Source organism: Mustela putorius, unplaced genomic scaffold (assembly GCF_011764305.1).
Source record: "Mustela putorius furo isolate JIRA1106 unplaced genomic scaffold, ASM1176430v1.1 tig00000129_pilon_pilon_pilon, whole genome shotgun sequence".
In the NCBI taxonomy this organism is placed as follows: domain Eukaryota; kingdom Metazoa; phylum Chordata; class Mammalia; order Carnivora; family Mustelidae; genus Mustela; species Mustela putorius.
The window spans coordinates 44,077,406-44,104,964 of NW_025421290.1; the positions used below are offsets into that span (position 1 = coordinate 44,077,406).

Sequence of the window (27,559 nt, forward strand, 5' to 3'; positions counted from 1 at the left end):
CTATCTCCGTTCCAGCAGGAGCAACTCTGGGTCCCCCAGAAGCGGAGGGACAGCTTTCCCAGGCCAGTGGGGAGAGAGACTTCAGGAGAGGTCGCTCATCTGTCTGGTGACCCAACAAATATTTCCGTCTGTCCCTGTTTGGTCCCAATGAAGTTCCACCTCTTTGTTTTATAAATGGAGAAACTGAGATCCAGTGCAGATACAAGTCTCATGCCAGGTCACACAGTGAGTTAATGATATCATTATCATCCTCACCATTGTCCTTGTCATCTCCACCACCACCACCATCATCATCACCACTAACACAAGCACCATCACCATTATTGCCATCACTGCCATCAACATAATCACTATCATTACCATTATCGCCACCATGATCATCTCCACCACCACCATCATCACCGTCACCATATACCGTCATCACTACCACCATCATTACCATCACCCTCATCTCCATCATTACCAACATCACCACCACTACCAGCAACAAAATCACTATCATTACCACCATCACCACCACCACCATCATCACCACCAGCACCACCACCACCATCATCATCACCACCACTGCCATCAACATAATTGCTATCATTACCATTATCACCACCATGATCACAACCACCATGACCACCACCACCATCACCACTGCCATCAACATGATCACTATCATTACTACCATTACCACCATGATCACAAAGACTACCATCATCACCACCACCATCAGACCATCACCACCACCACCACCATCACTGCCATCACCATCATTACCACTACCACCATTACCACCACCATCAAACAGGCCTCTTACTGAGTCCCATCAGTGTCCTGAAGACGATTACACATCAGCTGCCCATTAGGCCCCACCTAAAGTGAGAGGAAGTGGTACTGCTCTTAGCTTCAGCCCCATTATTCCTTTCCCTGAAAGGAAATTCAGACCTTAGAGGCATGAACACCAGAGTAGTTAGGAATCACCAGGCCAGACTGGAGATTGATTGCTGGTCCATGGCATGGCAAGGCATGGCAAGGCCACTGGATGTCCCCTGGATGTCATCATTGTCATGGCCTCGCCTCCTCATAACTGCTTCCTGGAAGGCCCCCGTGCTGGGCATGGAGTGTGCTGGAGATTCTCTCTCCCTCTGCCCCTCCAGGGTGTGTGTCTGGCCCTGTGCTAAGAAACAGAAGAATCGGACTGTGGTGTGGCCATGGTGACTTTGGTGCGAGAAGGTCATACAGCTGCTAAGTGGCACGATCCGGGTTCAAACCCAGTCCTGCCGGACTCTCCTCAAGACTTAACCCACGGCTGCGAAAGCCAATGAAATAAATGGGGATGTGACAGTAAATACCTTCCCTGCATCTCTTAAGTCTTTGAGCTGGAGGGAGGTGGAGGACGGGGGAAGGAAGGAGCGGGAGCCAGGTGACGGCTGCGCTGGGCCCACTGAGGAGCCAAGTGAAGACGGTGCAAAGCAGGGAGTAGAGAAGGACGGGAGGACCAAGCCACCTGAGGCCTGGGCGCGGTCTGAGCTCTTTTTGTCCCACAGCGGCACAGGACAGGACTGGCAGGACAGGAAGGCCGAAGATGGGGCTGCCACCTAGGGGGCATGAGAAAGGTCCAGGCAGGCCAGGAGGAGAGGCAGAAGCTGGACACGCAGAGATGGCCAGGAGAGAAAATTCTAAGGGAGAGGCGAGCAAAATGGAGGAGGAGGAAGGGGGCCTGACATTTCTAGAGGAGAAAAGCAGGTGCAGCAGCCCAGCAAAGAAAAGCAGAGGGAACGAGTCCACTGCGCCCGGGCTCGGCTTGGGGAAAGCCAGGCAGCGTCGGGAAAATCAGTGCGGTCTTAGAGCGGGAGCGTCGACTCAGGATCCGCTCTGCACATTCGGCATTATTCATTCATTGAATTAATTCTTACTGAAAACCTCCAGTTTCGGGCTCTGGACCACACACCCAGGGAGGCAATGATGGTTCGTAATGGTCCTGGCAACGCGGGAGTGCGGACTGACGCCATCCCGAGCACCAGGGATGATGGTGAAGTGGTTCCTCACCTTGTTCCTCTGATAAGATCCAGGATGCCCCTCGCCACCTTGTGCGCTTGCTCGCGTTCTCTCTCTCTCTCGGAAGGAAGGAAGGAAGGAAGGAAGGAAGGGAGGGAGGGAAGAAAAGATTATTCGGAAGGTCTGCATGCTCTCTATGGCTGTCACCCTGCGTGGTTCCAAGAGCATGAGGATTAGGGAGGAGGGAGGAAGGTCTGGTCTGGGCATTCCCTGAAGAGGGCAGAGGAAACACTCATCACAGCCGCAGCCCCTAAAATCTGACCAATCTGGGAGTCTGGGCTGCATCTCCACATTCCGCTGGGGGATTAGGGTTTTAGCTGCCAACTCTGCTGACAGGCCACTCCTTCTTCCAGATGCCTCTCTCTGGAGCCCCTTAGGTGGAGTCCGGCATGCAGGCTCGAGCATGTGAGGTCCCAGTGCCCTAATCTCCACGAGGACAGCCGCACTGGCAGTGTTCCCTTCAGGATGTGCTCTCCTAGGCAAGCTCCTGAGTATGTAATTCCCCAGCCTCCCCTCTTTCAGTCCACGGCCCCCTTGCCATATCCTCTTCCTCACCCCCCACGCCCCCCAACACTACTGGTTTGCCATTTGCAGCCTGACACTTTGAAATGCAGGTCCAACTTCAGCTGGCTTTGACCAGAAAATATCCACCCGTCACAGCTGCACCTTGGGAAGGGGAATGAAATCCGCAAATCCTCCTCCAAGAACCTCCCAGCAAGGAAGAAGGCTGCCTTTGCTTGAGTGACAAGCGAAGGGACACAGATGACTTCAAGTCATCCAAGGGCCCTCATGCCTGGCAGAGTGACTCTGACAACACAGGCAGCACAGGGTACCTTCCCCACCACCATTATCACCACCACCACCATCACCACTACCACCACCATCACCACCATCACCACCACTGCCATCAATATAATCATTATCACCACCAGGACCACCACGACCAGCACCATCATGGCTGCCGTCAACATGATCATTAACATTACCACCATCACCTCCAACTCTTTGGTCCAGGTGTGCTGTTTGCCTCTGTGCACCACCCCCCACAGCTGGACTGGCATCACCTCCATGGCAGGAGCCACCAACCCCAGCAGGATCCATTGTACAGATGTTCAGCAACCAAATAAGATACGGTTGATTATTATACTTACCAGTTATTTAATAAAGATATTCATCGTCAAATAACCATTAAATCATTCCAAGTTCCAATTAAACATAAAAATCAAGCAACCTAACTTTTGAAACGTGTGGATGGAGCTTTGGGATCTGCTCCTTCATTCTACCTTCTAAGTCGTTCGACAGACTGTGGCCGCCCCAGGTGAATCAGAGATGATCCAGAGCTCGGCCCTGAGTGGCTCACAGCAGGGCTTCAGGAATGCAGAGTGAGACTGATAACATGTGCAGATGTACATGGTACACAAACCCAGGAGACAGTTCCACCAAGATGAGGAATCCAGGAAGGCTTCCTAGAGAAGGGATGGCCTTGAATGCCGGGAAAAGTGGGCCACATGGAGAGAGAAGGTAGTTCAGCAGAGCAGGAGCGGGGAGATTGAGGCCATGACAGCGGGAGTGTTGTCGGGAGGCTAGAGTATATAGGTTTGCTTGTTTGGGGTCTGGTGGGGACAACGACCAACCCATTCATAATTCACGGACCAAACTGGGCTGTTAGGCCAATGAGATCCTGTTGTTTCCGGATCACACCGTCATTTCAAATCAGGAGTCTTTGTGGGCAGCATCCCAGCCCTTAAATTATCCGGCACTGGCGCCCAACAGACTTTCAAAGTCCGAGCTCTGCTGGGGAAACCTTGCTGCCGCCGCTGCCTCATAGTCCTGCCCCGCCTCAAGGACCACTTCCCTTCCAAGCCCCCTCCCCTCCTGATTCCACCTCTACTCACCTCCCCCAGAACCCATCATTGCCGTCTCTCTGATTCTGTGACTCCCTGGGTCCCTTCCTTGGGGTGGAAATACCGTTCTGGCCCGTCAGTCTGATATTCAAATGCTTCCTCATCCCGCAGTAGGAGAGGACAGCAGAATGGCCGGACGTGCAGGCTCTGGACGCAGAGTGCACGGTGCCAGTGCAGGCTCTGGACGCAGAGGGGCCAGAGGAGCTGGGCAGTTTGCTGGAGGAGGCGGCCACACTCTCGGAAGGCTAACTAGGAGGTAGTGAGACAAGGGAGGGACGAGCGAGGGAGTCAGGCAGAAAGTGGCACAAGGCTGGAGGCATGTTCGGATCAAGATGGGAAGTTCGGGTCAGGGTGGGGGTGCGGTGGGGGGTGGCTGCCGAGGACACGGAATTCCTAGGGCTGGATCAGACCGACCACCAGTGCAGTGGCCAAGAAGGTAAGTACCATCCCTCCGGGCCCCGGGAACGCAGCGCACATGGGAGGCCATCGGCAGATGGTGGCTGGAGTGTTGGGGACGCGACCCTCCAGAAACACCGAGACATTGGCGAAAGGGTTTTCTAATGGACCCCACCATGAGGAGCCTCCCGGCCGGACCCAGCTTAGCCTTCCCTCTCCCCTCCTTTCCCGGGGCTCTAAGGCTGCCATCCTATCAGCCATCAGTTTCTTTTTTTCATTCATTCGTTCACTCACTGATCATTATCCTCCGTCCTTCCGGCGCTTCAGACAGGCCGTCCGTTTAATTTCATAAAACTAAACAGCGCGCTCGTTTCTCTAAGGACGCGTGATATGTTCTGGGGAATGTTTTTCAGAGCGGTGAAAAATTTAATTTTTTCCCCCAGCATCGAGATGTGTCAAACATAATTTATGCCTGGACATAATTCATCCCTAAAGATAAATACTGAAACCCAAGAGAGGAGAGACGGCTGCAGAATTTCCAGGGGCAGGCGGGTAGGAAAGGGGGTCTCCCTTCCTGATCCCACCGCCGGAGAGGTGAAAAAAGTGTAAACGAAACGAAAGTCAAGTAGCTAACTCCAGGTCTGTTCCCAGTCTCCTCCCAGAACCACGGCAGACTTTTTTTTTTTTTTTTTTTTAACGGGCCTCTTTTGTGTCTGTTGAACTGTTGCTCTGTCTTGCATAAAATCTCTCGCAATAGAAGTCCTCAATTAAAGTCACCTGCTGGTCTTCGTCAGCTGAGCTTGACGCTGTCAAATCACACAGAGCTCCTTAAGCCAATACAAGTCATTAAGGAGGAGGTGAATTAGAGATCCGACGTGGCGGACAGGAGCCATCCATAATCAATTGATATCTTCCTCTGCTGGAGGCGGGGTCTCGGGGAGCCCCCTCCCCACTGGCCTCCTCTGCAGGGGCCCGCTACCCCTGGATCTAATTAGGCTGAGGCTCAGCAGGTCCGAGGCTGCGCTGAAAGGCCATCAGTAGGCGAGCCCATTAATAACTCGCCGGTGCCCTGCGGATTGTAATTGTCAGGCTGCAATTTACAGTAATCCTCCAATGCAAAAGCCTAAACCGCTGCAGCTGATTGGAAATTCATACACCCATTTGAAAGAGAAAAACACAAGATGCACGGGTTAAAAGGGCAAAGCATGCAAGTGTGTCTGCTGAGTGACAGACATTTTAGTACTAGCCTGGGACCATATTTTAAAAGGTCACTGAAAACTCTTGGCTTGGGCCCTCTGACAAACAATGAACGTTCCATATATTTATTTGCCATCTCTTTGTTTTTACAGCAAGCAGAATAAATGAGTTAAATGACGTTGTGCGGGCCTGCTTATTGTCAGCACAGGTTATAAGTCACTATTAAACTCCATCAAATCAAACCAAACCCGGTCAAGGCAATGAGACTAAAAGTTATTTGCATTCCTTCTGTCATAAAAAATCATATCCCCTTACTCAAGACTTTCGTTTCTTTATTAAATGCAGCCACAAGAGTATTTCAGGTCTGGCAATATAAGCTGAGGAAAGCCTTCTCGGTATAACTCAGTGTAACAGCTTAGACCCGACCCACTAAAAAGTCCCAGTTGAGCGTATCTGGGCACTCCATCAAGACATACATATTACTTTTAAATAAGATTAGCCTTTATATTTTGCTGCTTAAGTTAAAACTTTTCATGTCATTCTCTACTTTTATGTAAACTCCAACATAATTCTGTTTTAGCAAAATACTTCAAACAAATTAAAAACCTCAAGTCGAACGTGTCCTTAACAAAAACTTTCTTAATGGCATCGCAATGTGTTTGCTGACACTAAAACACTTTTAAATAAGATGGATTTTTCCCTCCATTTCCCTGCATTTGTAATTACGGCTGCGCGGAGTACGCCTTCGGTTACAATGGCAAAAGCAGCTATCTGTACTCCGAATACTATTCAACCAATAGCTTACCAGTGACCCACTGTGTGTCCTTCCCCATCTGCCTCCTGTTGGGTTCTCTGTTAGTTGTGAAATGGAAAGTGATCAACGGGGACTTCGCGGGGGGGGGGGCGAGGGGGGGTACCGGGAAGCCACAGGGTAGGCGGGAAGGAGGGGGTCGTGGCCCCAAATGGATCTCGTGTGGGAAATCAGAGTTGTTGATCACAGTGTCTTTGGGAGGAGATCAGAATCAAAGTCAACGCCTGGACCCTGCATCCATTCCTAATCCAAAAAAGATGTTGTGGCCATTAATAGGAGTGCGGGGATTTGGAAAGGCAACTATTTTGAAAAGTGAACTGTAAGCAGTTTCAGTGCCTGCTCGGGTCGCGGATCAAATCAGAGGGGACGGCAGATTTGCCTGTGGTGTCTTCACGTTTGCAGGCGCTCGGGGACTTGGTAAGATCTTCAGACCGAAGTACAACTGCAGACTTGGAGTTCTTGGCACATCTGTGGGAGTACTCTTCACCAGGGTCCTTCCTGCCTGCCTGAGGCTTCCGGGCAAGCCCCAGACTTTCCACACATAATCTCGTCGAGGCCAACAAGATCCTTCCGAGACAGGTGGGAATTACCCTTCCCATCTGCCAGCCATTGAAGGGAAAGCTCAGAAGTACAAAGAGTATCTAAGGTCACACTTGTGGTGTTGCAGGCAGAATTCCAAGATGGCCCTGAGAACCCCCACCCCTCAGCGTACATGCTGTGGGCAGCACGATGGGATGTCACTGTCATACTTAGGTTATGTTATATGACAAAGGCGAAATGACTGTGCAGATGTAATTAAGGTCCCTAATCAGTTGACCCTAAAAGAATCAAAGGGCACATTATTCTAGGTGGGCCTGACCTAATCAGGTGAGCTTTTAAACAATAATAACCCCAAACAAAAAATGGATCCAAGTCTTCCCTGAAAAGAGACTGAAGTGGGAAAGAAGCTCTCCTATCCGCCTTGCAGAAGCAAGCTCCCAGAAGTTCTGCACCTGAAAGAAATGAATTCTGCCAACAACCATGTGAGCTTGGAAGGATCTCAGGCCCAGATGACACCTTGATCGTGGCCTTGAGGCCCTGAGCAGGGAACCCAGCTAAGCTGAGCCTAAAGAAACCTGGGGGTAACAAATGCATACTGTTCTGGGGCCATCAAATATATGTCAACCCGTTACCCAGCCATGGAAAACGAGTCCAAATGGCTCCTAATGCACTCGGGGCTTCCTGGCCACCAACCTAGGAGACGCGCTCCAACATCCACACCGTGGCCATATTTCTACCCCATGTGTATGTCCTTTCTAATACCTGCAGTCCAGACATGGAATATAAGCTTACTTTTAAGTCGCTGGTATCCTCCCATTTTCTAATCCTACAATATATTCTTAAATATACTAAAATCTGCTTCTTGATGTGGCCATTACTATGAAATTGTCTGAGGGCTGTCTTATAATACAAAAAGAGAGCCTATAATACCGTTTCCTTTTTCATTTCAAAGACCCACACACAGCAGTGTACTTGACACCAATATGAATTTTTCTTGGTGAGCCCATAAAAATTAGTACCTTATGAGAAAAGTCGTACCTTTAAAAACACCTGACTAAATATATCATAAATGCAACACACAGCAAATTCCTACAGTAGATTCACTGGATTTACAACCATCAAACTATATTAAACTTACAATATCAAGATTTATCACCTATTAAATGGAGTCTCGTTTTAGTAATATCTTGCATTTGATCCCAAAGGATCTCAAATACCTTCAACCCTTTACCAGGGCACTCCACTGTAATTCATAACAAGGTAACAGAAACCCTCACTGTAAGGCCGCCGCTGCCACATTTGGGGATTAGCTCACCTATCAAAGAAGGGTAGCCAGATCTGGGTTGGAAGGCAGTGGCTGCTTTATGGGAGTGCAGAAACGGTACCAAGATCCAGACCGGGGGTGGGCGGGGGGACAGCCCAGGGAACCACAGATGTATCGTGGGAGGGTCCCAACAGGCAGCCCCAGGGGATTTCAAACATTCGTTTTTGGCAGTAGAACCCTTCCTTCCAACACGATGTTGTAAGAGGCCAATAAATAAAACAGATAAACCTGCACTGGGTCTGGCCGAGGTGGGAAGGAGGAGACCCCAGCCCCCGCAGCCTCCTGCAGCACACGATGGGAGACCATTTCCACTCCCACGATTCCTCACACCGGCTACAAGTCAGGATCCACCTGGCCTCACCCCAGAGATTCTGGCTTTGTTATGATTCTAGCTCAGATATGCTGGTCTGGCCTTATGTCTGAGGAACCTGAGAGACCCCGAGCAGAAGAGATGTGCTTAAGGAAGTCAAGATTTAAAACTACAGCCCAGAAAAATATAGCCTGCTCGCAGAATGTGTGCAGGGATGTCATCCTCCGCGTTGAAACTGTAAATTTGGGTTAAAATACGAGTTAATTTTGAAGATTTATAGTGACCATTTACCTTAAATAATTTCTCAGAAAGATGCAGGGCTCTGCGATGAAGACAAAGAATACCGTGGTCTACTGAAAAGACCGCACATGTCCACGGCCTCGCGGACCAACTACTGTTGGTTCTATAGAGACATCCTGTAAGAACTTCTATGCATCCCTCAACACCCAGTTCGAGCACTACCCTCCTAGCAAACCATCCTCCCTGCCGCCCCCCCACCCCCGGCCCAATAAACCATCCTTTAATCCTCCAGCCTTTTCCTACTGTGCCTGGTCAGCTCTTCATTGGAGAGGGCACTGGATTGGAATTACTTGGTTATACACACCTGTCACCACCGTAACTTGAGCCCTGAACACAGGCCCTGTGTTTTGTTCATTTTCAGGGATGTCTTCAGCATCTCCACTTTTCTCTGTTCATCTAGGAGAGCAGCAGTAGCACGTCCTTTTCCCTGAGACACAGGGAAGGTGCTCAGAAACAGGAAGCACTTAGTAAATGATATACATCACTATTACTTAAACTTGGCCACGCCACTCTGCCTTGCATTCAAATATTACCGTTTTATTATCTTCCAAGCAAATGCCATTCTCCGAAATAATCAGCTTTCTTTGATTGAGATCTGTCTCCCCCTCCACACTCCCACCCTCCTGGGATGTAAGTGTCTGTGGCCATGAATGTGAGGGACACTCACTTCACGGTGCCCAGAGGGCCTGGGCCACAGACGGTGCTGAATCAATCAATGTTCATGGATGGAAGCACAAATGATGGGTCGAGCAAAAGAGCGAGAACATGAGCTCGGCTTCTAGGAATCTACAGTCTTAACCAGGCATGATTCAAATCTCTATTGCTTCTGCTCTGCAAATTAAATGTTTGTGGCTTTGAGTATCAACAGTTAGCAGATCCCGTGGACCAATTCCTTCACTGTAGAGGAGGAGACAGTGGCCGCAGGAGACTGATGGCTTGGCTGGGTAGTGACAGATCCAGGGCAGCGATTCTGTGGTGCCAGCTCCTGGACACTGGCCGCCTGGCTCCTCTGGGCACCCCTGGTACAGGAGGGTTAAAGTTGGCTTGCCCCAGGGGTGTGTCTGGGACTCAAGAATGCCAGATGCCTCGAAATGCTCAGACCACTAGCTGACAGTACCTCCCTTTTGTCAACAAAATTGGTTTTAGGGAGCCTTACTTCTGGAAAGCCTAGATTTTCTATTTATAAACACAACCTCAAGTTGGAATTCTAGCTTGTTAAGACGACTGATTCAGCCCTTTATTCCCAAATAGGTAAATATAAGTAAAAATAACTAACCACCAAACAAAACCCAAAGTGGCCTTATGGCTCTTAGGAGAACTTAAAGCTCAAACACGCTTTCCCATAAAAGAAACTTCTGTCCCACTGTGTCTGCCCACATTGGAGCCCCGGGCTCTCAAAAGGAGAAAACAAAAAGTGCCACGCCCCACCCCCTCCACCCCCCACCCCCTCCACCCCCCACCCTCCTGCCGGCGCTACGAAGTGTAGCCCTACCCATTTATCATTGTCACAATGGCCCACTGGCCTCGGCCACAAAAGCCAGTGCCAATTTTAAGGATGTGACTCAAGTGGTACCTGCCTTCTCAAGCACCACTTACTCATCTAGGTTGGCCTCACATCAAAAACTTAGTAGCTGCTTAATAAATATATCCCAGACCAAGGAGAACCAATGTGCTCACTACAGCTGGTCTCGTTCCCCAGAGTGATGGCACAGATGCCACTACAGGCCAGGGTGGAGGCACCAGGGAGGTGGAGCAGCTGTGCACACTGGGATCTGTCCCCACACAACTCTGGTGGATTTGGCCATGGCCGGTCTTCCCCACGAGGACCCACTAGAATGTAACTTCCGGTAACAAGGGCAAAATCTTCATATGCTTCCTTGCCCTGCTCCCAGCGGAAGAGTGCCTGCATACAGAAGGTGCTGGATAAATGAGTGAGTGAACAGATGAACTGGAGGTCTACCAGAAATCCGGCTCAGAGTGGCGCAGCAGTCCGAGTAAAAAGGGGACAGAGCTGCTACAACATCCAACATCTGTTTAAACCGAATCTTCCAGAAAAGCGAGGCTCTGCCAGGTGTTTCTCTGCTGGGTCTTTAACTCTAAGTGAATCAAATGTGTCCAAAGGACCAAGAAGCCCAGCCCTCACCCAAGACTAGGACACAATATTTAGGAGACCCAGGTCTGGGGCGCCTGGGTGGCTCAGTTGGTTAAATGGCGGATTCTTGATTCTGGCTTGGGTCAGGATCTCAGAGTTGTGAGATCAAGACCTGTGTCGGGCTCCCTGAATCTCCTTGAGATTCTCTCTCCCTCCCCTTCTGTCCCTTCCCCCACTCATGCTCGCGGGCACACATGCTCACTCTAAAACAAATAAAATCTTAAAAAAGAGAGAGAGGGAGGGAGGGAGACCCAGGTCCTATTCTCCTTGGAGAAAACATGGTAAAAAGCAGGGATGTTCCCCCCGCCCCGACCCCGGATGGCGCTGGCTCCACTCCCCTACACCCACTTGCCTCCTGATCCCACACCTCATCTGTCTCCCGGAGAATCGTCTATGACGGCAGACCCAGAATAGCGCAGCCCTGAACTGAGATCAGTATCCACTGTAGCCCAGAAGCTTTTGGGACTCGAGCCACAGGGTGGTGGCTGCATTCCGGTAGCTCACAGACACCGGGAGAAGTGGTGGGAACCAAAGGATGGACACAGGCTGCGAGGCGGTGGGAAGGTGGCGTCCCGCGGGCTAGGTGCCCGGCTGTGTCTGCAAGGATGAGTCGTGTTGCGGGAGCAGAGGAGGAGGTGGGAGCGCCGGGATAGTTTTTAGGCAGGGTCACCTCCACCGAGAAAGGCCTCTCGAAAAGCTGCAGACTTGGGCTTAGAGGGAAGACCATGTCTATCAACCTGAAATGGGCAAGGTACACCCCTCCGAGGGAGGTGAATTTCACTACTCTGTGCCTCCTTTTCCTCATCTGAAAAGGGGGATCGCGGCAGTAACCATGAGCATTTATTATGGGCCCGTGATGTGCGGGGCACTGTGCCCAGCACTGTACATGAACTGTCACTGAATCCAAATGATGCCGAGGCAGGGACACGAGGCTAAGAGTGGCTAATGACTTACCCAAAGTCACACAATGCTGGAAATCAGGCAGGCTGACTCCGGTTCTCAGTATGAACCTCCACAAGGAGTCCGTTTCCATACTTGTGGGGAGGATGAAGTGGCATAAAATGTGTACGACATTCGGCAACAACCAGGCACCAAGTTCATGTTCAGTAACCCTTGGCTGATTATCAGGGGCCCACAAGCCCTGTCCTTGAGGTCAACATGTTTTGCAACTCAGAATGTTTCAACAGAGTGAAAGGCAACTCAAAGAAAGGAAGAATATACTTGTAAATCACAAATCTGGTAAAAGGGCTTAATATCCAATATACACAGGGAACTCTCACAACTCACCGACACCACCAAAAAACAAACAAACAAACAAACAAAAACGCTCAAAAATTGACAAAGGACCTGAAGGGACATTTCTCCAAAGAAGACATACAATGGCCAAGAAGCACATGAAAAGATGTTCCATGTCACTGATAATTAGGAAAAGGCAAATCAAAACTACTGGTAAGATGCCACCTCTTACCCCTTAGCATAGAAATGACAGAAAACCAAGACACTGAAACAAGTGTCAGTGAGGCTGTGGAGAAACCGGAACCCACTCCACTGCCAAGCAGCACATCCAACGGTGCAGAAGGCTGGAAAGCAGGTTGCGGCTCCTCCAAAAGCCACAGACAGCATCCCTGTACGATCCCACAAGTCCACTTCTGGATACGGACACTGCAGCTGGCCTGAGAGCAGGCATTCGAGCAGGTATGTGTGTAGTAATATGCAAAGCAACGCTTGTCACAAAGCCGGAAGGGGGAAGCAACCCAGGCCTCCACCGGCGGCTAGATGGGCAAACAAAACGCGGTGCACGTGTATGCTGGCGTACGACTCAGCCTAAGGAAGGAAGGAAATTCCGACAGCTGCTTCAGCATGGATGGACCTGGAGTGAATCAGTCAGCCAGATGCCAAAGGACAAATACTGCGTGCTCTTACTTCTATCAAGCACCTCGACTCGTGGCATTCACAGAGACCGAAAGCAGAACAGTGGCAGCAGGAGCTCGGGGAGGAAGGCGAGGGAAGTGTTTTGCAGATGCAAAGTTGCAGTCTGGGATGAAGAAAAAGTTCTGGGGACAGACGGCGGGGATGGCTGCCTGCGTAACATGGCCGTGTTTAACGCTACTAAACTGTTCGCTGAAAAATAGCCAAAATGTTAAGTTTCATGTCTAACTGACCACAAAACAAAAGAGGAAGAAAAAGATCGAAGGGTTCTCCCCATGTTGCCTTGCGAGCAGCTTAAAAAGCGAGCTTGTGGCTTGCCCAGCTACCCCGAGTGCACGCCCTTGCTCCCAGCGTCTTCGCAAGGACCCCAAGTCTGGCCGGCCGTGACCCGGCATCTTCCATCCCATCTAAGAGCATGCACTGTGTTCTGCATAAGGATCTGAAAAAAGAAAACACTCTGCTTCCATCTGGATTCTTTTCATGCCCATCATGACCAGCAAGCTGATCTGCCTGGCCCGGCTGCGTTCTCTGTCACCGGCCAGAGGAAGGCAGGGGCACGGTGGCAGGAAAGCACTGTGGCACTGACACGCGGCCCACACTATCCAGTGACTTCTGGGTCATAACGCCAGCACGCTCAAGACTGTGGTGCTGCACCAAATTCCTCAGGATTCAAATACACAGACTTTTTCTCCTTTAGTTTAGAGAAGCTGGAAGGGAGGAAAAGGAAGGGATTAATCGGGACTTGGAACAGAAGAAAACTGAAAACTTTTTTCTCCTTCTAAGAGACTTCTTACTAACCAATCTTGTTCCTACAGCCAAGTCCTTTCTATTAGTCCTCAATTTACTAAGTCACAAAAAGGCTGGGTCAAATCTTGGGAAACAGAATTCTTGCTTAACCAATAATATCAGGAATACATCCTAAAAACCTGGAAGCTGAGCATTCTGTCCACTCGATTTTAGAATAACCAAATTCACTTAAAGAATGTGTCAAATGTCTCATGTATAATCCAGGACCTGGAACGCATCAGTCAATGTGGCAAAATTTCAGAAAAACACACTTATTATTTAAATCTCAAAAAGAAAAAGGCAACCACTACTATACAACGCTACCAGTAAACGTGAAGGAAAACTCGGTCAGCAAAATTTTTATCGTATTAAAATGGGCATTTTCATACAACCATGGAGCTAGAACACGTGGAAGATCCTGTCTGCTACAACCACTTCGGTGTTATCACCCTCTTGAACAGAACCAAAATGGGAAAAGAAAAAGATAGAAGGACACGGAATGAACAGACCATAACTTTATTGGAGCTTGACTCTGCTACAATTATTACAAAACAAACAACTAAAGGTAATCAGGGCCCGTAAGGTGCAGGCTCCACGGTCCCGCAGCACAGTTACTGGAGGGATGGGTTACAGTACGTTCCTTAGAACAGCTGCAGCATGTGATGGGAAATAGGCTACTGTCAATCAAATTATGTTAGTTTTCCTTGATTTTAGTCATTTTCCTTCACTCTATTTACAGCAGAAAAGCCAGAAAGTTTACTCGCTTTTCATCTCTGTGTTTTTGCTGGGCAACCTGCTGATGCAGTGAATTCTGAGTGCATCTAGGAAATTTAAATTCTCTGTGGTGGTTGTCCAAAGAAAAATAGACCAGGGGGGAAAAAAAAAACAACACTTAATGATTGCAATATATTTACAAGTTAGTTCTGAAAGACCATTTTCACTGCTAGTGGAAACCACAACACTAGTCTCAATGCAAGTTCCCGCGAGATAACTCCTGGCGGCTCCGACAACTGGTAAATTTGCGTTAATACGCTTGGTCTTAAACATATCTTAAAAGCTTTTCATGTACAATATAAAATAAAGAAACTTATTTGGAAATAATTAAATTCCTGAAAAGTAATCAGTGGTTGAAAAAATATATCTACTGCAATGCAATTAAACTGACCATCTAGGTGGACCGCTGGGAACATGAGCTGGGCGAGGGCTCGGACGGACTCTCAGATGCGGTTTCAATAGAGATACCCAGGACTCAGGTTGGTGGCTTAGGTCCCGTGTGGATTAAATACTCTATGAGAGGAAGACGGAGAGATTGCCACTGGCTGGGCCCCCAGACAGCACCATGGAAGGGCTGGGTATGGGGCACTCTGGGCACCCCAGTCTCCATCATACTGGGAACGACCTAGAAGGGTGCGGTGCTGGGTGAAGGGCCATCTTTATGAGCCGCTGAGCAGCCTCGGGCCTCGCTAGTTAGGGAGGGAAGTCTGATCATTCTGAGGACAAGCTATTACAAAGAACGTTAAACTACTAGTAGTTTAAGAGATCATTACAGGAGTGTTAGAGATTATTCTAAATTTAATCACTTCACATGACATAAAAGAAAGAAAAAATAAGTAACAAAACATTAAAAAAAACATAATTAAGAGTTCGGTTAACAAATCTTTGTCATACTTTCACAAACAGTAAAAAATGCCACAGACAAAAATGACCTATTTAAGTTGTGCAAGGATATGACACATTGCAGGCATTATAATTATCTTTTTCAAATCCGGTAAATCAAAACAGCAGCGAGGCCAAACCACATTTTTTTCCTCTCCGTTAAGCATATTTTCCTTTGAATGAGGTAAAGCATGGTACCAAGTGCAATGCTTATCTGTGCTACACGAACAGAACAAAGGGGGACAAAGCTATTACACAACGCAGCATAGTTAGGACTATTGAAAGTATATTATAAAAGAAATAAAAAATCTTTACAATGAAGGTTCATGCCGATTAACCTCCACACAATCATCATAAGGAACTCCGGAGCTGCTTCTTCAAGACACACTTCCCCAGTCCTGCACACACGTGCCCGCGGCACCACCACACCTCCCACCAGCGGGGCCTCCGTATTACATTCGGTCTCACGTTGCAGTCACAGGAACAAAAGGATGACACAGGGGCGGAAAGGGGGCCACACAGAGTGATTTTCTTCCTTAGTTAATGGATGCAAAACATTTCAACAAGCTAGACTGGGGGAACTCTACAGCATTAAAAATCAGCAGCACAAAAGCGTTCATAACCATCTCGTATGTCTCAGAGTTTTTATTTTTTAACTTAGCAACCAGGGGATCACAGAATGCATCCAAGTGCGAGTCACAAATTAAAATTAGCTATCTTTCTCCAACAACAAAAAAAAATGAAATAGCTAAAGTTTGCCGTTGATAAAACATTTTGAATGGTAGCAGGAAATCTGAACCCCTGAGAATGTATGACCTAATCTTATCCAAGTCTGAACGTTTTCGTATTAACAAAAAATATTCTTCTTAAGATTACAAAATATATTGAGGCATTTTTCTCCCAACGGGAATTGTAACTGTGAAACAATCTGGTTTTGGTGCCAGGAGGCGAGAGAATCCCTTAACACTGGGATTGGTGCATTAGACGCAATGCAAAGCCCTAAGCTCCTGGCATCAGGTAGTTTATAAATTAAGAAGAGATTTGCGATCTAACTTGATCACAAATCACCCTCGCAAGTAAAATTCACATCCAGCCTTACTTGTTAATTGTACATGTTTACAGTTAATATAATTCAAGAATTGCTTGGTTAACTTGCTAGGAGATCTTATGCTGAGGTTGTTGTTTTTTGTTTTTAAAAAAAAAAAAAAAGAAAGAAAGAAAGAAAGAAATCGACGGTTCCCAATCAGAAATATTTTTAAAATGAGCCTACCCAAATTAATTTGCTCAAAAACTCATTTAATAATTTAGATCGCAATTTAAATATAAGTTTGGAGAAAACAAATAACTTGGAGAAGCTTAACATCCCCTTTACTCGGGTCTCCTTAGAAAGTGGAGCTGACGGTTTTCTCTGTGCACACATGCAGAGGTGTTTCTCTGGGGGTGGGGAGTGCAGATAAAGCAAGAAGTACAGTATTCAACTGTAACCGAAAATGAAAAATGCAGCATTACATGAAGCGTAGAGTTCAGAACGATATGCTGGAAAACACTAGCCACCTCTGCTCGGCTTGCTTAAACTTCAAGCATAATTAATGGGGCAAAATGCAGCAAACCTCTACTGGTATGTTGGTGGGAGTGCAAGACCGACCCACAGCTTTGAAAAAGGTAAATTAAGAGGTATTATAGTTACAGTGCAAAAAAAAAAATTAAAATTTCAAGCATAATACATAAACATAGCACCAAACAGGGGGAAAACGCATGCAAAAGAAAAGAAGAACTGAGGTATTTAGGTGAAGAGTGCCTACAAGTCTAACAAAAGAAACTTCGGCAAATGCCTACAAATGTCTTTTTTATCTCTTTTCCAAAGATGGAAATCATGAGCTTGTTTCCCTCCATTAATGAGCTCAATCACAGACGTGTCGCGATGATGGCAGTCTGTCGCAAACGTTACACTCCCACAGCATTAGTGGCGCGGCTTTGGTAGGTGAAGAACGCACGCAACAGTGTGACAAGTACAGTGAGACACTTAAGTGACAAGACTAAGGGTAAAGGTGCTCTGTTTTGCTTCAAACTAACCAATCAGTTATAAAATCTGCAGCATATTTTAGGTGTGATATGTCTAGAGTTTATCTTGTTAGAGCAACAGCCTACCGGGCAGAACTGCCACGAACAATCTCCGTCAGTGGAACGACCTGGCAGGAGGATTTTAGCAAAATTGGGTATTTAGCCAAAGATTTTTATTACGGTGCTTTAAAAAATCCATAGACTACATATATAATATTCTGGTTTTCAAAATGCCTTCAGGACACATATGACAGGAACTCTAACATAATCCTGTAATAAGTTACGTCACGACTACACTAGTGAGTTGCAAATACCGCTCTAGCTCATCATCTAAATGCATAATAAAAGGAAGGGAATGTAAAATAGTTTGTTCCAAAAAGATCAGAAATGAAAGAATATCCATGAGGGTTTTACTTTTAAGGCAAGAACCTTTTGTATGCAAGACTATGTGGCATGAGAAAACGAAGACCTGATTCACCAACATGCCAGCCAGAGTTCATTAAAAACCTGTCCCTTACTCTATCAAGTGCAATGGCGACCGGGAGACATCCTCTTATGCAACAGAACTGGAAAGAAAAGACGGTGTGGGCACGCTTCTCCTCTCGCAAGCCACGCCGGTCTCCTGGGCGCAGCGGCCACGGCGGGACCGGCGCCGGCGCCCACGCTGACCAAGGGAGGGCGCTCCCCGGAATCTAGGGGCTGTCTTAGCGGTAACCTCCTTGGCCTCCTAACGCTAAGCAGAGCAGACAGAAATGAAACTAAAAAACTAAAACAAAACCCCAAAACAAAGCAAAGCTAAATAACTGTCAATAGTTCTCTTGAACACTTGCTAAATGTCATCGTTAAAGCACTCTCGTGATTTAAACAAAGCAGAAGTGAGGAAAGAAGACAAGATTGTGTTTGCGCAAAAAACTAAAACTACAATTAGTTCCAAAATTTTTATACATATGTTAAATGTTTTATTCTGTAATCTATCTTGTTATCAAACAAACTTTAAATTCTGCCTTCGATTCATTCCCCTCACTATAGACTTGAAACCATCCTTCTCGATTTAAATAGTTTTCCCCTTAATTCTGCTTTTTGTATTTTTTGTTTGTTTTTGTTTTTTCGCTGTAAAAAGGGGTTTCAGCTGTTGGGAACCTGAGGTTGATTGGCTTTGAGGCTGCGTAGGGCTCTTCTTGCTGCTGCAGACTTGGCGATCCTGTAGCTCCGGCCGACGCCTTTAAACTTCCCCTTCCCCACCACTTCCACCGTGACTCTGACCTTGCCGTCATACGTCCTCTCAGCCGGGCTGTAAAAAAGCCAAACAGCTTGAATCCGAAGTCAGAAGTATTTATTATTATTGTCAATCAGGACTGAGCACGCGCTCGGAGGCAGAGGGCCGGCTACAAGCTGCCGGCACACAAAGGAAACACGCATTACACAGCGGCGTGGCCGCGGCAGACCGGCCGAGTCTCTTCTCTAACTCGGCCTTACTCTATCAAAGCAGAAGGGAAAGCCAATCCGACTACAAACGGAGAGTGCAGAGTGCGTGCCCCAGTGTAAATATTTCTCAGAATCATTAGTTTATGGCATCTTTGACAACTCTTCCCCCTCTTGTTTTTAAGGAATTTAATTTTTTCCATGCGCAGTTTTGCTTACCTAAATTTGGCAGTTTCTGGTTCCATTTCAAGCAATTCTCGCACAGGGGAACGGGGCACGTTTGCAGAAAATTTTTCTGTAATCAAAAGAAAAGTAATGTAAATAATATCCTTAGAGTTGTTTTTAATTATGACTGCTTCTTTCGAAGGGAGCAAACAGTACCTATCAGTGGCCGCATCATTGGGTAGTACACCTGCCACACCATCTCCAGGGACATCCCGCTATCCATGTAAATGGCACCAGCAAGTGACTCAAAAATGTCCCCCATGGCCTTTGGAACTTCGATGTCCTCCTCCTTCTCTTCATCCTCCTCAGACCTCCTAAGCTATTGACATAGAGAAAAGTGATTTGTAAGCAACAAGACCACCTTTAAAGGCATTCCACGGTGCTGGGTTTTTTTTTCCTTGGCTGGGACGTTTATCACACCCTTCAACAAGGGTAATAATACGTTATGGCCATCACCTACTACACTGTAATAGGTTCTTCACAAACATCTTATCCAAAAAAAAAAAAATTTTCCCCCCAATTTCTCAAGGGATTAAAAAAATGCCTTCGCCGTTAGTATTATTACTCTACGCTCAGCAAAGGGGAAAAGAAGAGTCCTTCCAAACGAAAACAAAAACCACACGAAATTAGAAATAGTTAATAAATGTATGAAAAAAATTTCAAATGTACTCGTAATCAAAGAACTGCATCTTAAAACAGTTCTACCCCCTAGCGGCTTGGCAAGGATTAGGCTGAATACTAACACGTACGGCATTGACAAGGGTGCGCACACAGCTTTGGCAAGTATAAATTGCCGCGTTTTCCCAGGAAAATTCTGCCGGACAACAGGCTCCTACGAGTTCCCTTTTTATGAAACCCGTTAATATACACTGACTGTAGGAGAGTACCTGACACACAGTAGGTATTCAAAATACAGTAATAATGTAATATATAACATATAGTACATATGTTTATAATGTAAATATATAATATATAAAATAATGTTATATATAATGTAATAATAAATAATGTAATGTAATACAAAACTTAGATATGTATCAAATGCCTTTTTAAAGTTCCCAATTCTTTGAAGCAACAATCCCACCTTTGGGAATTTATCTTAAGCATGTACGGAATATATTTACCATGCCCATGTTTATTAAACAACATAAATACCTAGCCACAAAGGACTATCTAAATACTTTCCATCATAGCCATATATTATTGATGAAAGTGCAGCCACTGAAAGTCAAAATGCCAGAGAATACAAAGAAAGTTGTCCTCAGAATATTAAGTGAAAAAAACCACATTATGGTATACTACGCATAATATAATTCTGTTTTATGGATATTTATTGTTTATATACATTAGCAATAAAACACTACGGAATGTTTATTTTGGTTTTATCCAAGGTAGTATATTTGCAAAACTTTAATTTTTTTTTTGCTTATTTGTATTTTCTAAAATAAACACAAAGTACTTGTGGAAGAGAAAAAAAAGAGAAAAGGGCATTGGGAGTTTTTAAAAAAATTCCAAATGGATTGTTTAGCTGCACAGAGCTCTATATAGAACACTTGTGATGCTGGCTACAAGGAAAAAAAAGATGCTTCTTGTTCATATATCACAGTTTTGAGGTAGAAAGGAATTTTAAAACTTAACGAATTCTTTCCTTTCACGGATGAAGAAACTGAGACCCAGAGAGGTGGAGAGACTTGCGTAAGATTCAACAGGATGTTAGAAAAGCCAGACCACTGCCATTTCCAATCAGTTTCTGTAACTTCTAATACATATGCTTATATAAACAAAAGAAAGGAGAAGAATGAACAAAAATTAACAGAACCAGCATGTCCCACTGTCATCAAAAGAGAACTTAAATCTAATTTCAGCTAATTCCTCAAATTCGAAGCTTAAACATTTAGGAAGAGTAAGAGCAGAAATAGAGGGAGTACATAGGAGACGCTCTAACTCCTGGTCCCCCGGCTAGCTGTCCTCCGACTCGGACCGTTACCCTTGGAGGAGGACACCCGGGGAGGAAGTGGATCCCCCTCTGGCACGTGCTCTGTCCCGCTTACAGGGAAGGACATCTTCCCTTGCAGCTCTGCCTCAGATTTCTCTCACAGCAAGTCAAGGAAAGGCATTAGTTCCCAGCCACCGTTTGGTGCATTTAAAGTAAATAAACAAACAAATAAATAAGTAAATAAAGCAAAGTACAAATTAAAGAGGAATTAAAACAGCCACCAGAATTAAGAATAAATTCTCTGACTCCTTACGAGACATCTACACCGGGAGGACAAGTCCATCAGAACGGGGAGAAGGGAGGGAGCGGGCTCTCCTGGGTACACAGGTGCGCAGGGGGACGGCAGCGAAGGGTCAGAGGAGAGGGGAGAGATCTACGGGAAATTCTTCACTACAAAACTTCAAAATAGCTCACAAACACATTAAAATTAGCTCCATCACCAAAGAACCTTTGGCTGAACTTACCACAGAAGCCTCTCAAATTCCAATGGTTAAACTTTTAGAAGGTTGGTTTTTAAATGAGATTTTCCTATTTTCAAGTAGAACAGAAAATACATTTGTGAGACTTACCTGAGATGGTACCAGCGACTGTTTTCTGACCCATTTCAACAGAAAGAAAGGCAGAATAAACCCCACGGAGCCCTCCCTGAGGTTCAAGCGCCACGGAGCAGGCGAGGGGCGGGCGGGGGGGGGGGGGGGGGGGGGGCAGGACTTTTCCGGGGAATGACCAGGCATCAGGAACAGAAAAGAGCCGACAGCCCCTGGCCCCCTCTCGCCCCTGGAAGGACCGCAGGCACCACCGCGGGGGCAGTCGAGTTCTTAAAGGGCCCACCTGGAGAGCCGGCCTGCGTCCCCACCCCCGCCCCAAAGCGGAGGAAAGCGACTGCGGGCCGCATCCCCCGCAGCACACACCTCGGAGTCCATGCCCTGCATCTCGTTCTTCTCCAGCTGGAACTGCACGAAGTCGTCGATGACGTGGAAGAGCTCGGGGGAGACAGCTTTGAAGTACTTGTGGTAGTCGTACTTGACCGCCAGAGACGCGAAGATGGTGTTGTTGACCAGCGCGGACCGCAGGTCCGTCAGGACGCCCGGGGAGTGCTGCCGCGGGTCTTCATAAAGGTGCTTGGTAATGAGGTAGTCCAGAATCGCATCTCCCAGGAACTCCAGGCGCTGGTAACAATCTGCGGGCGGCCCAGGGCGCAGGCATCAGCGCGCGCCAACCCCACTCTACGCACGTGGTAACCCACCGTGAGGTCTGGCCCCAGAACCCACACCCCCACTCCTAGAATGCCACCAGGTTTCGTTTTCACCTGTATTCCTCAATGACAACCCATGTGACATGTCACACTTCCTGGAGCCTCTGGAAATTCAATTTGAATGGCAAATTAAGCCTATTTCCTTCCATGGCCCAGAGGCTGCTGCTCCTGCAGACAAGACACTGGCCAGGGGGCCTCATCAGGTCAGGCCCTTCCCGCAGGCACGGTGCTGGCCAAGGGGGTGCTGGGTACTGCCGAAGCCACAGCGTTGCTCACGTGCCAGCCATCAGGGGCCTTCCACTGCACGCGCACCCCACACTCTGCCCCCAATACACCCCGTGCACCCCGCACTCTGCCCTCGCTCCCTGCCCCCACCACCAGGGAGAGTGCACTGGGGCCACCATGCCTTGCCACTCCTGGGTCACAGCAGCCACCCGCCCATTAAGTACCAGAAAACCCCCCTGCCCACATGAGCGAGACATGCTGACTGGACACCAACCACCGCCTGGGAAAGGAGAGCTGTGGCCGTGCGCAGACCTGGGCCAGCACGGGTCAGCTGGGCGGAAGGCACCCCAAGCCGCCAGCACCCCAGCTCCTCACCCAGCCAAGCAGAGCCAGTTCAGGCCAGGAGGCTGGAGCAGGGACAGCCAAAGTGGGGCGTCCCGGGACACCCAGAGCGCCAAGGCAGGGGCATCACTCAGCAGATGGCAGGACGGAGAAACAAAGGGAAGCAGCGCCCTTCTAGCTACCAGGGAAGGCTACCAGCCCTTCTAGCCCAGAGCCAGACCGGTTTTCACGTTTCAGTTTTACGCTTTTCTGATCATCTTAACTTTTCTTATTTTCCTTACACACTCTATACTCTGCTTTGCTATTCTAGACTTGAGCACATACTACTCTGGTAGAGAAAAAAATAACCAGGCTTTTCGTAGACCGAAGCTGACTGCAATTCCCGGCCCCTCGTCTCCCTTCACATCTGCCGCACCGGCCGCTGCTACGTAAAGCAGGAGAGACCCTGCAGGACAGCGCCTAGCGGAAGGCGGCAGCAGAGCTCAAGCCAGGGCACCCAAACCTTCCCCCGAAGCTTCTTTGAGCCCACGCACCTTTAGATTTAAAATGACCTTAAGAAAGGGGCCTTTTAGTTTGGGAAGAATGACAAAAAAATGTGGAAATACATCCAGAATATACGAAATCAAGAACCATAAACAGTGCTAAACAGGCATCAGAAAGTCTTCGGGGAAGGACAAAAATGGAAAAAGCACAACAAAGTAGGAAGGCCCCAATTTCTCTAAGCGTGTAGCACGTGAAACAACCTCCCTGCGCGCAGGTCCGGCGGCCGCAATGGCAGCGACGGGCGGCGAGGAGCCGGGCGTGCTCCCAGAGCAAGAGGGAAATAAAGCTGCCCTCGTTTTTCTCTTGCTCCCCGCGCCACTGGCCATCCAAAGCACCAAGTCTGCACACGCACGGGCGGCGCTCTTCCCCACGCACGCGCACACACACACACACACACACACAGGGCAGAAAGAGTGCAGTTAACACAAGCGCGCAGCTCCCGAGCAGCGGAGTTCGGCCGGGGGCTCCTTACCCGTGATGGTGTTGTAGTGGTAGGAGGCGTGGGTAAAAGCCTGTAGAAGGTAAGCCTTATTCTTGAATCTGTAGTTGATTTTCTTTTCGAAATTTTCGAAACCGGATATAAGGTGATTCAGTGTTTTATCTGCATCGGGGTGATCAAACATGCATCTCGGGGGGATCTTCAAACACCCATACTCCAGGTCTCTCAACACCGAGGAGCGGGAGCCGGCCGCAGAGGCAGGAGCACGGCTCCCTGAAAGGTTCTTTTGTTGGCTGCTGGAATTCTCCCGAGGCGGACCCACGGCCTTCTCCCGACCAGTCCTTCTAATCACCGGGAGCACCTTGAGCCCCAGCGAGCAGAGGAAAAGCTGAGCAGCGCGCTCGCCGCAGCTGGTTAAGTAGCAGCCCAGCAGGGCCTCCACGCAGTCCGCTATGCTCTTGTCCGCAATACACTGCTCGGTGTGCAAGTCGTACGAAATGGACTGCTTCCCCGTGTCAACACCGCAGTTTTCTTCGGATGGATTCCAGAACCCCACCACAAAGTCATCCTCTTCCACAGCTTTGCTAGGATCCAGGTAGCACATTGCATCCCAAGAGCTATAGTCAAAATCCTCGAAATCGGAGGAGAAGGGCATGCTACCCAAGGAGGCCTTTTTGGGCATTTTCCACTCGTAGGCAGAATCAGTGGTTGAAAAAGGAGAGAGAGAGATTTTCTTTACAAAAGCTCCTGATCCCATTAGCATGTTATCTATGAATCTGATATGCTCCTGATCGTACTCCAGGAAATCGTCTTCGTACTCGGCGTCCTCCTTCGGAGCTCTCCACACCAGAGCCTCCTCCTCCTCGTCCTCCTCGAAGTCCTCGTCCAGCTCGCCGTTAGCCGGCATGCAGTCTTTTGTCTGAAACGAGGAGTGGGGAAGGAGGGCAGACATAGCTGCTGTTTTTAAAAGGGTTTGAAACTCAATAAAAGCAAGGGTTATGGATAATTTCAAATGACAACCACAAATACTAAAAGGCAACTTTAAAATCATGGCCATTTGTTTTCAATTAACATAAAATAAGTTATTTAATCATATAAACAAAGTAAAACATGTTCTTTGAATGTTCATTTTCTAAGTTATAAAATGACCTTTCTCCCGTGTGAAGCTTTAAGTTAAGGATTTTTGAATATGGATATAAAGTTAAAATTAATGTCCACGAGGCAAAACTTCAGCTAAGAAGTCTTACTCCCGCACACACACAGTAAGAGCACTCACATGCTGATCACAGAGGTCTTCGATTTTGCTGACAAAGTTTTAAAATGTTTCAAAAAGATTTTCAAATTAATAAAATTAAATTCCAGATGCAGAAAAGCGTTATCTGGGCAATAAGAGTATAAATACAAAAAAGACAAATTACCTTAAAAATCTGTCGAATATTAAAAATAGACAATAGGGTTTCAAGCTGAAGGTTTGTCCCCACTTCAAATCAAAGTATACTTGCTACAATGTAAAACTAGATTGCTCTACTTGAAAACTAGTGATCAATGAACTAAGTTACAAATCTGGGAAATTATGCTTTCCCCTCCACTGTGCTACAGTAATCAGAGGAACAGATTATAGCATAACTGACAAAAAAAGAAGAAAATTTAGACTAACATGAAACACAACAATCCAATTTCTGTCAGAAGATCTTTGCTAATTCCAATTTCTTTGGCAAAAGCTTATTTGTGAATGACAACCTTAATAATGGGCTAGGATTCAGTAATGATGTAACTTTTTTGCAATGCAAAAAGATGCCAAATTTCTGTTGCACAAGAAATAAAAGAAAAAAAAAAAAACTTTATACTTTGGGGAGAAAAAGGCAGGAGGGTGTGCTTCAATTCTGATAGGGACAACTTTCCAGAGATTTCCTGACAAAAAAGTTTTCCAGCTTTGTCAAGTATTTTTAAAACACTGCAACATTTCATTTTAAGCCAGACCCAAAGCATAGTGTATTTGTAAAGAAGAGCAGTGAACCAAGCCATGTCTCTGTAACTATGTACCTTTACGGGTTGGCTTGGTTTTTTTTTTTTTAAATGAAAAAATGTTTAGAAAACTTTTCCAAGAACATGAAAAGAGACTGCAGTGGCAGATCCCTAGGAACTATTTCCTGTTAAAAATCCTATACCTTCCCAGGGTAACATGAGATGTTTTGGACTACCGTTTGGTCCTTAACATTTAAAAAGGCAACTGGAATTAAAAAAAAAAAAAAATCAGAGTGAATAATTTTTTAATAATAAAAAATATCCTTATATGTGTTCAGTAAGATGCTACCACAGTGTAAAATTGGCAGTACAGACACACACATGCACAAAAAAATAGGTTTTATCACAAATAAGCTATGTGATCTTGGACAAAGTTCTTTAATGCCTCTGGGTTTCAGTTTCTCTATCTGCAAAATAGCGGGATTCTACCTTACTAAATGGTCTCAGAAAAAAAGGAAAAAAAAAATACTGGCATAAAATTCTTTCCTCCTGTTCAAGCCCACTTTCAACCTGAGTTATTACCACTCAGGCATTCATATGCAAAGTTTCTCTTAAACCTATCTGCTGAGGAGTGAGTCAAGCAGAACAGGAATGCAAGCCCGCTCCTTCCCGTATCATGTAAGGGCCTACTTCAGTAAGTATAAACTACCAAGTGAAAATATGAATGGTATGTTTAATGTATTCCCCAAACCAAAGTGCCAGGCCATCTGAAAAGGAAAATAAGAGATTTCTATTATATTTTTTAAGTTCTTTTTTAATGCAAAGGACTTGTCAATGTCACTTTTATGCTAATTTTTTTAAAAAGCCAATTACATTATGAAACTACAAGGCAGAATAATTACTACTGGAATGCTTTTCATAAATATGCAATATTTTCTCTAAAGTCCTCAAAATCTATACACATCCCTCTAAGCTTCTACCTATTTCTAAGTTAATAGCAAATATAATTTTTCTAACCCAGCCTGCATTAATATATTCTCTTAATGCTTTTCTGGAGCAGTTCAATTTCTGTAAAACATCGAACACTGCATGAGTTAAAAATGTACTCCATAAAGGGGTAAAAATCAAAATCGGGGTGCAGAGCAGCAGACCTGGGTAAACTTGATACGGAGAACCAGCACAGGCATGTCAGGAAGAGGACACGAAAGCCTGTCTATTTAGAAAGCGTGACCTGTGAAAAGAAACCGTGTTCTCACTGTTGGCCTGAAGGAAAAATTAAGCAACAATGATCCAGTCTCTCACTGATGCAAAATAAATGTCCACAAAATGAAAGTGGCCTAGAGATCGCCTTTAGCTCTGGGAGTGGCGCTAGTGTTTCCCAGCCGCCCAGCTCCGGACAGACAGCTTTTCCAGCTCCAAGGGCCTCCGAGGTGCCCTCTGGTGGCCTTCCAGACAAGACAAAATGAAGATGCTGCACCTACAATCTGGCCTTCAGCCACTGGTAAGATTTAAACTATTTCCAGAAAACTACAACCTTTATGATTTACTTTCTTTTCTTTTCTTTTGTTTTAAAAAGTCACCGGAGAGGACCAAGTCCTAACCGAAAAAACCCTGACCTGTAAAGCAAGGCTTTACTGAAATTAATTATTTCACAGACTGGAGATCATGGTTCATTGAAAAGTCATTGAACAGAGCTAAGGATTGAGGGAGGATGAATTGTTTTATGTAATAA

General features: G+C 46.7%; 1 protein-coding gene across 7 annotated transcripts in view; it reads right to left on the reverse strand.

Annotated features, from left to right (window-relative positions):
• Positions 1 to 14,198: 14,198 nt before the first annotated feature.
• Positions 14,199 to 27,559, reverse strand: part of DICER1 (dicer 1, ribonuclease III) — a 71,831-nt gene continuing 58,470 nt past the window's right edge. For all 7 annotated transcript variants that reach the window (XM_013057434.2, XM_045073265.1, XM_004754744.3 and 4 more), the window contains 5 exons: positions 23,896 to 24,781; positions 21,970 to 22,238; positions 19,219 to 19,381; positions 19,057 to 19,132; positions 14,199 to 18,706 (listed from right to left, as the gene is read on the reverse strand). In XM_013057434.2, coding sequence (XP_012912888.1) covers positions 18,541 to 18,706; positions 19,057 to 19,132; positions 19,219 to 19,381; positions 21,970 to 22,238; positions 23,896 to 24,781 — 1,560 coding nt within the window. In that variant the 3' untranslated portion in view covers positions 14,199 to 18,540. The remainder of the gene's footprint in view (positions 18,707 to 19,056; positions 19,133 to 19,218; positions 19,382 to 21,969; positions 22,239 to 23,895; positions 24,782 to 27,559) is intronic.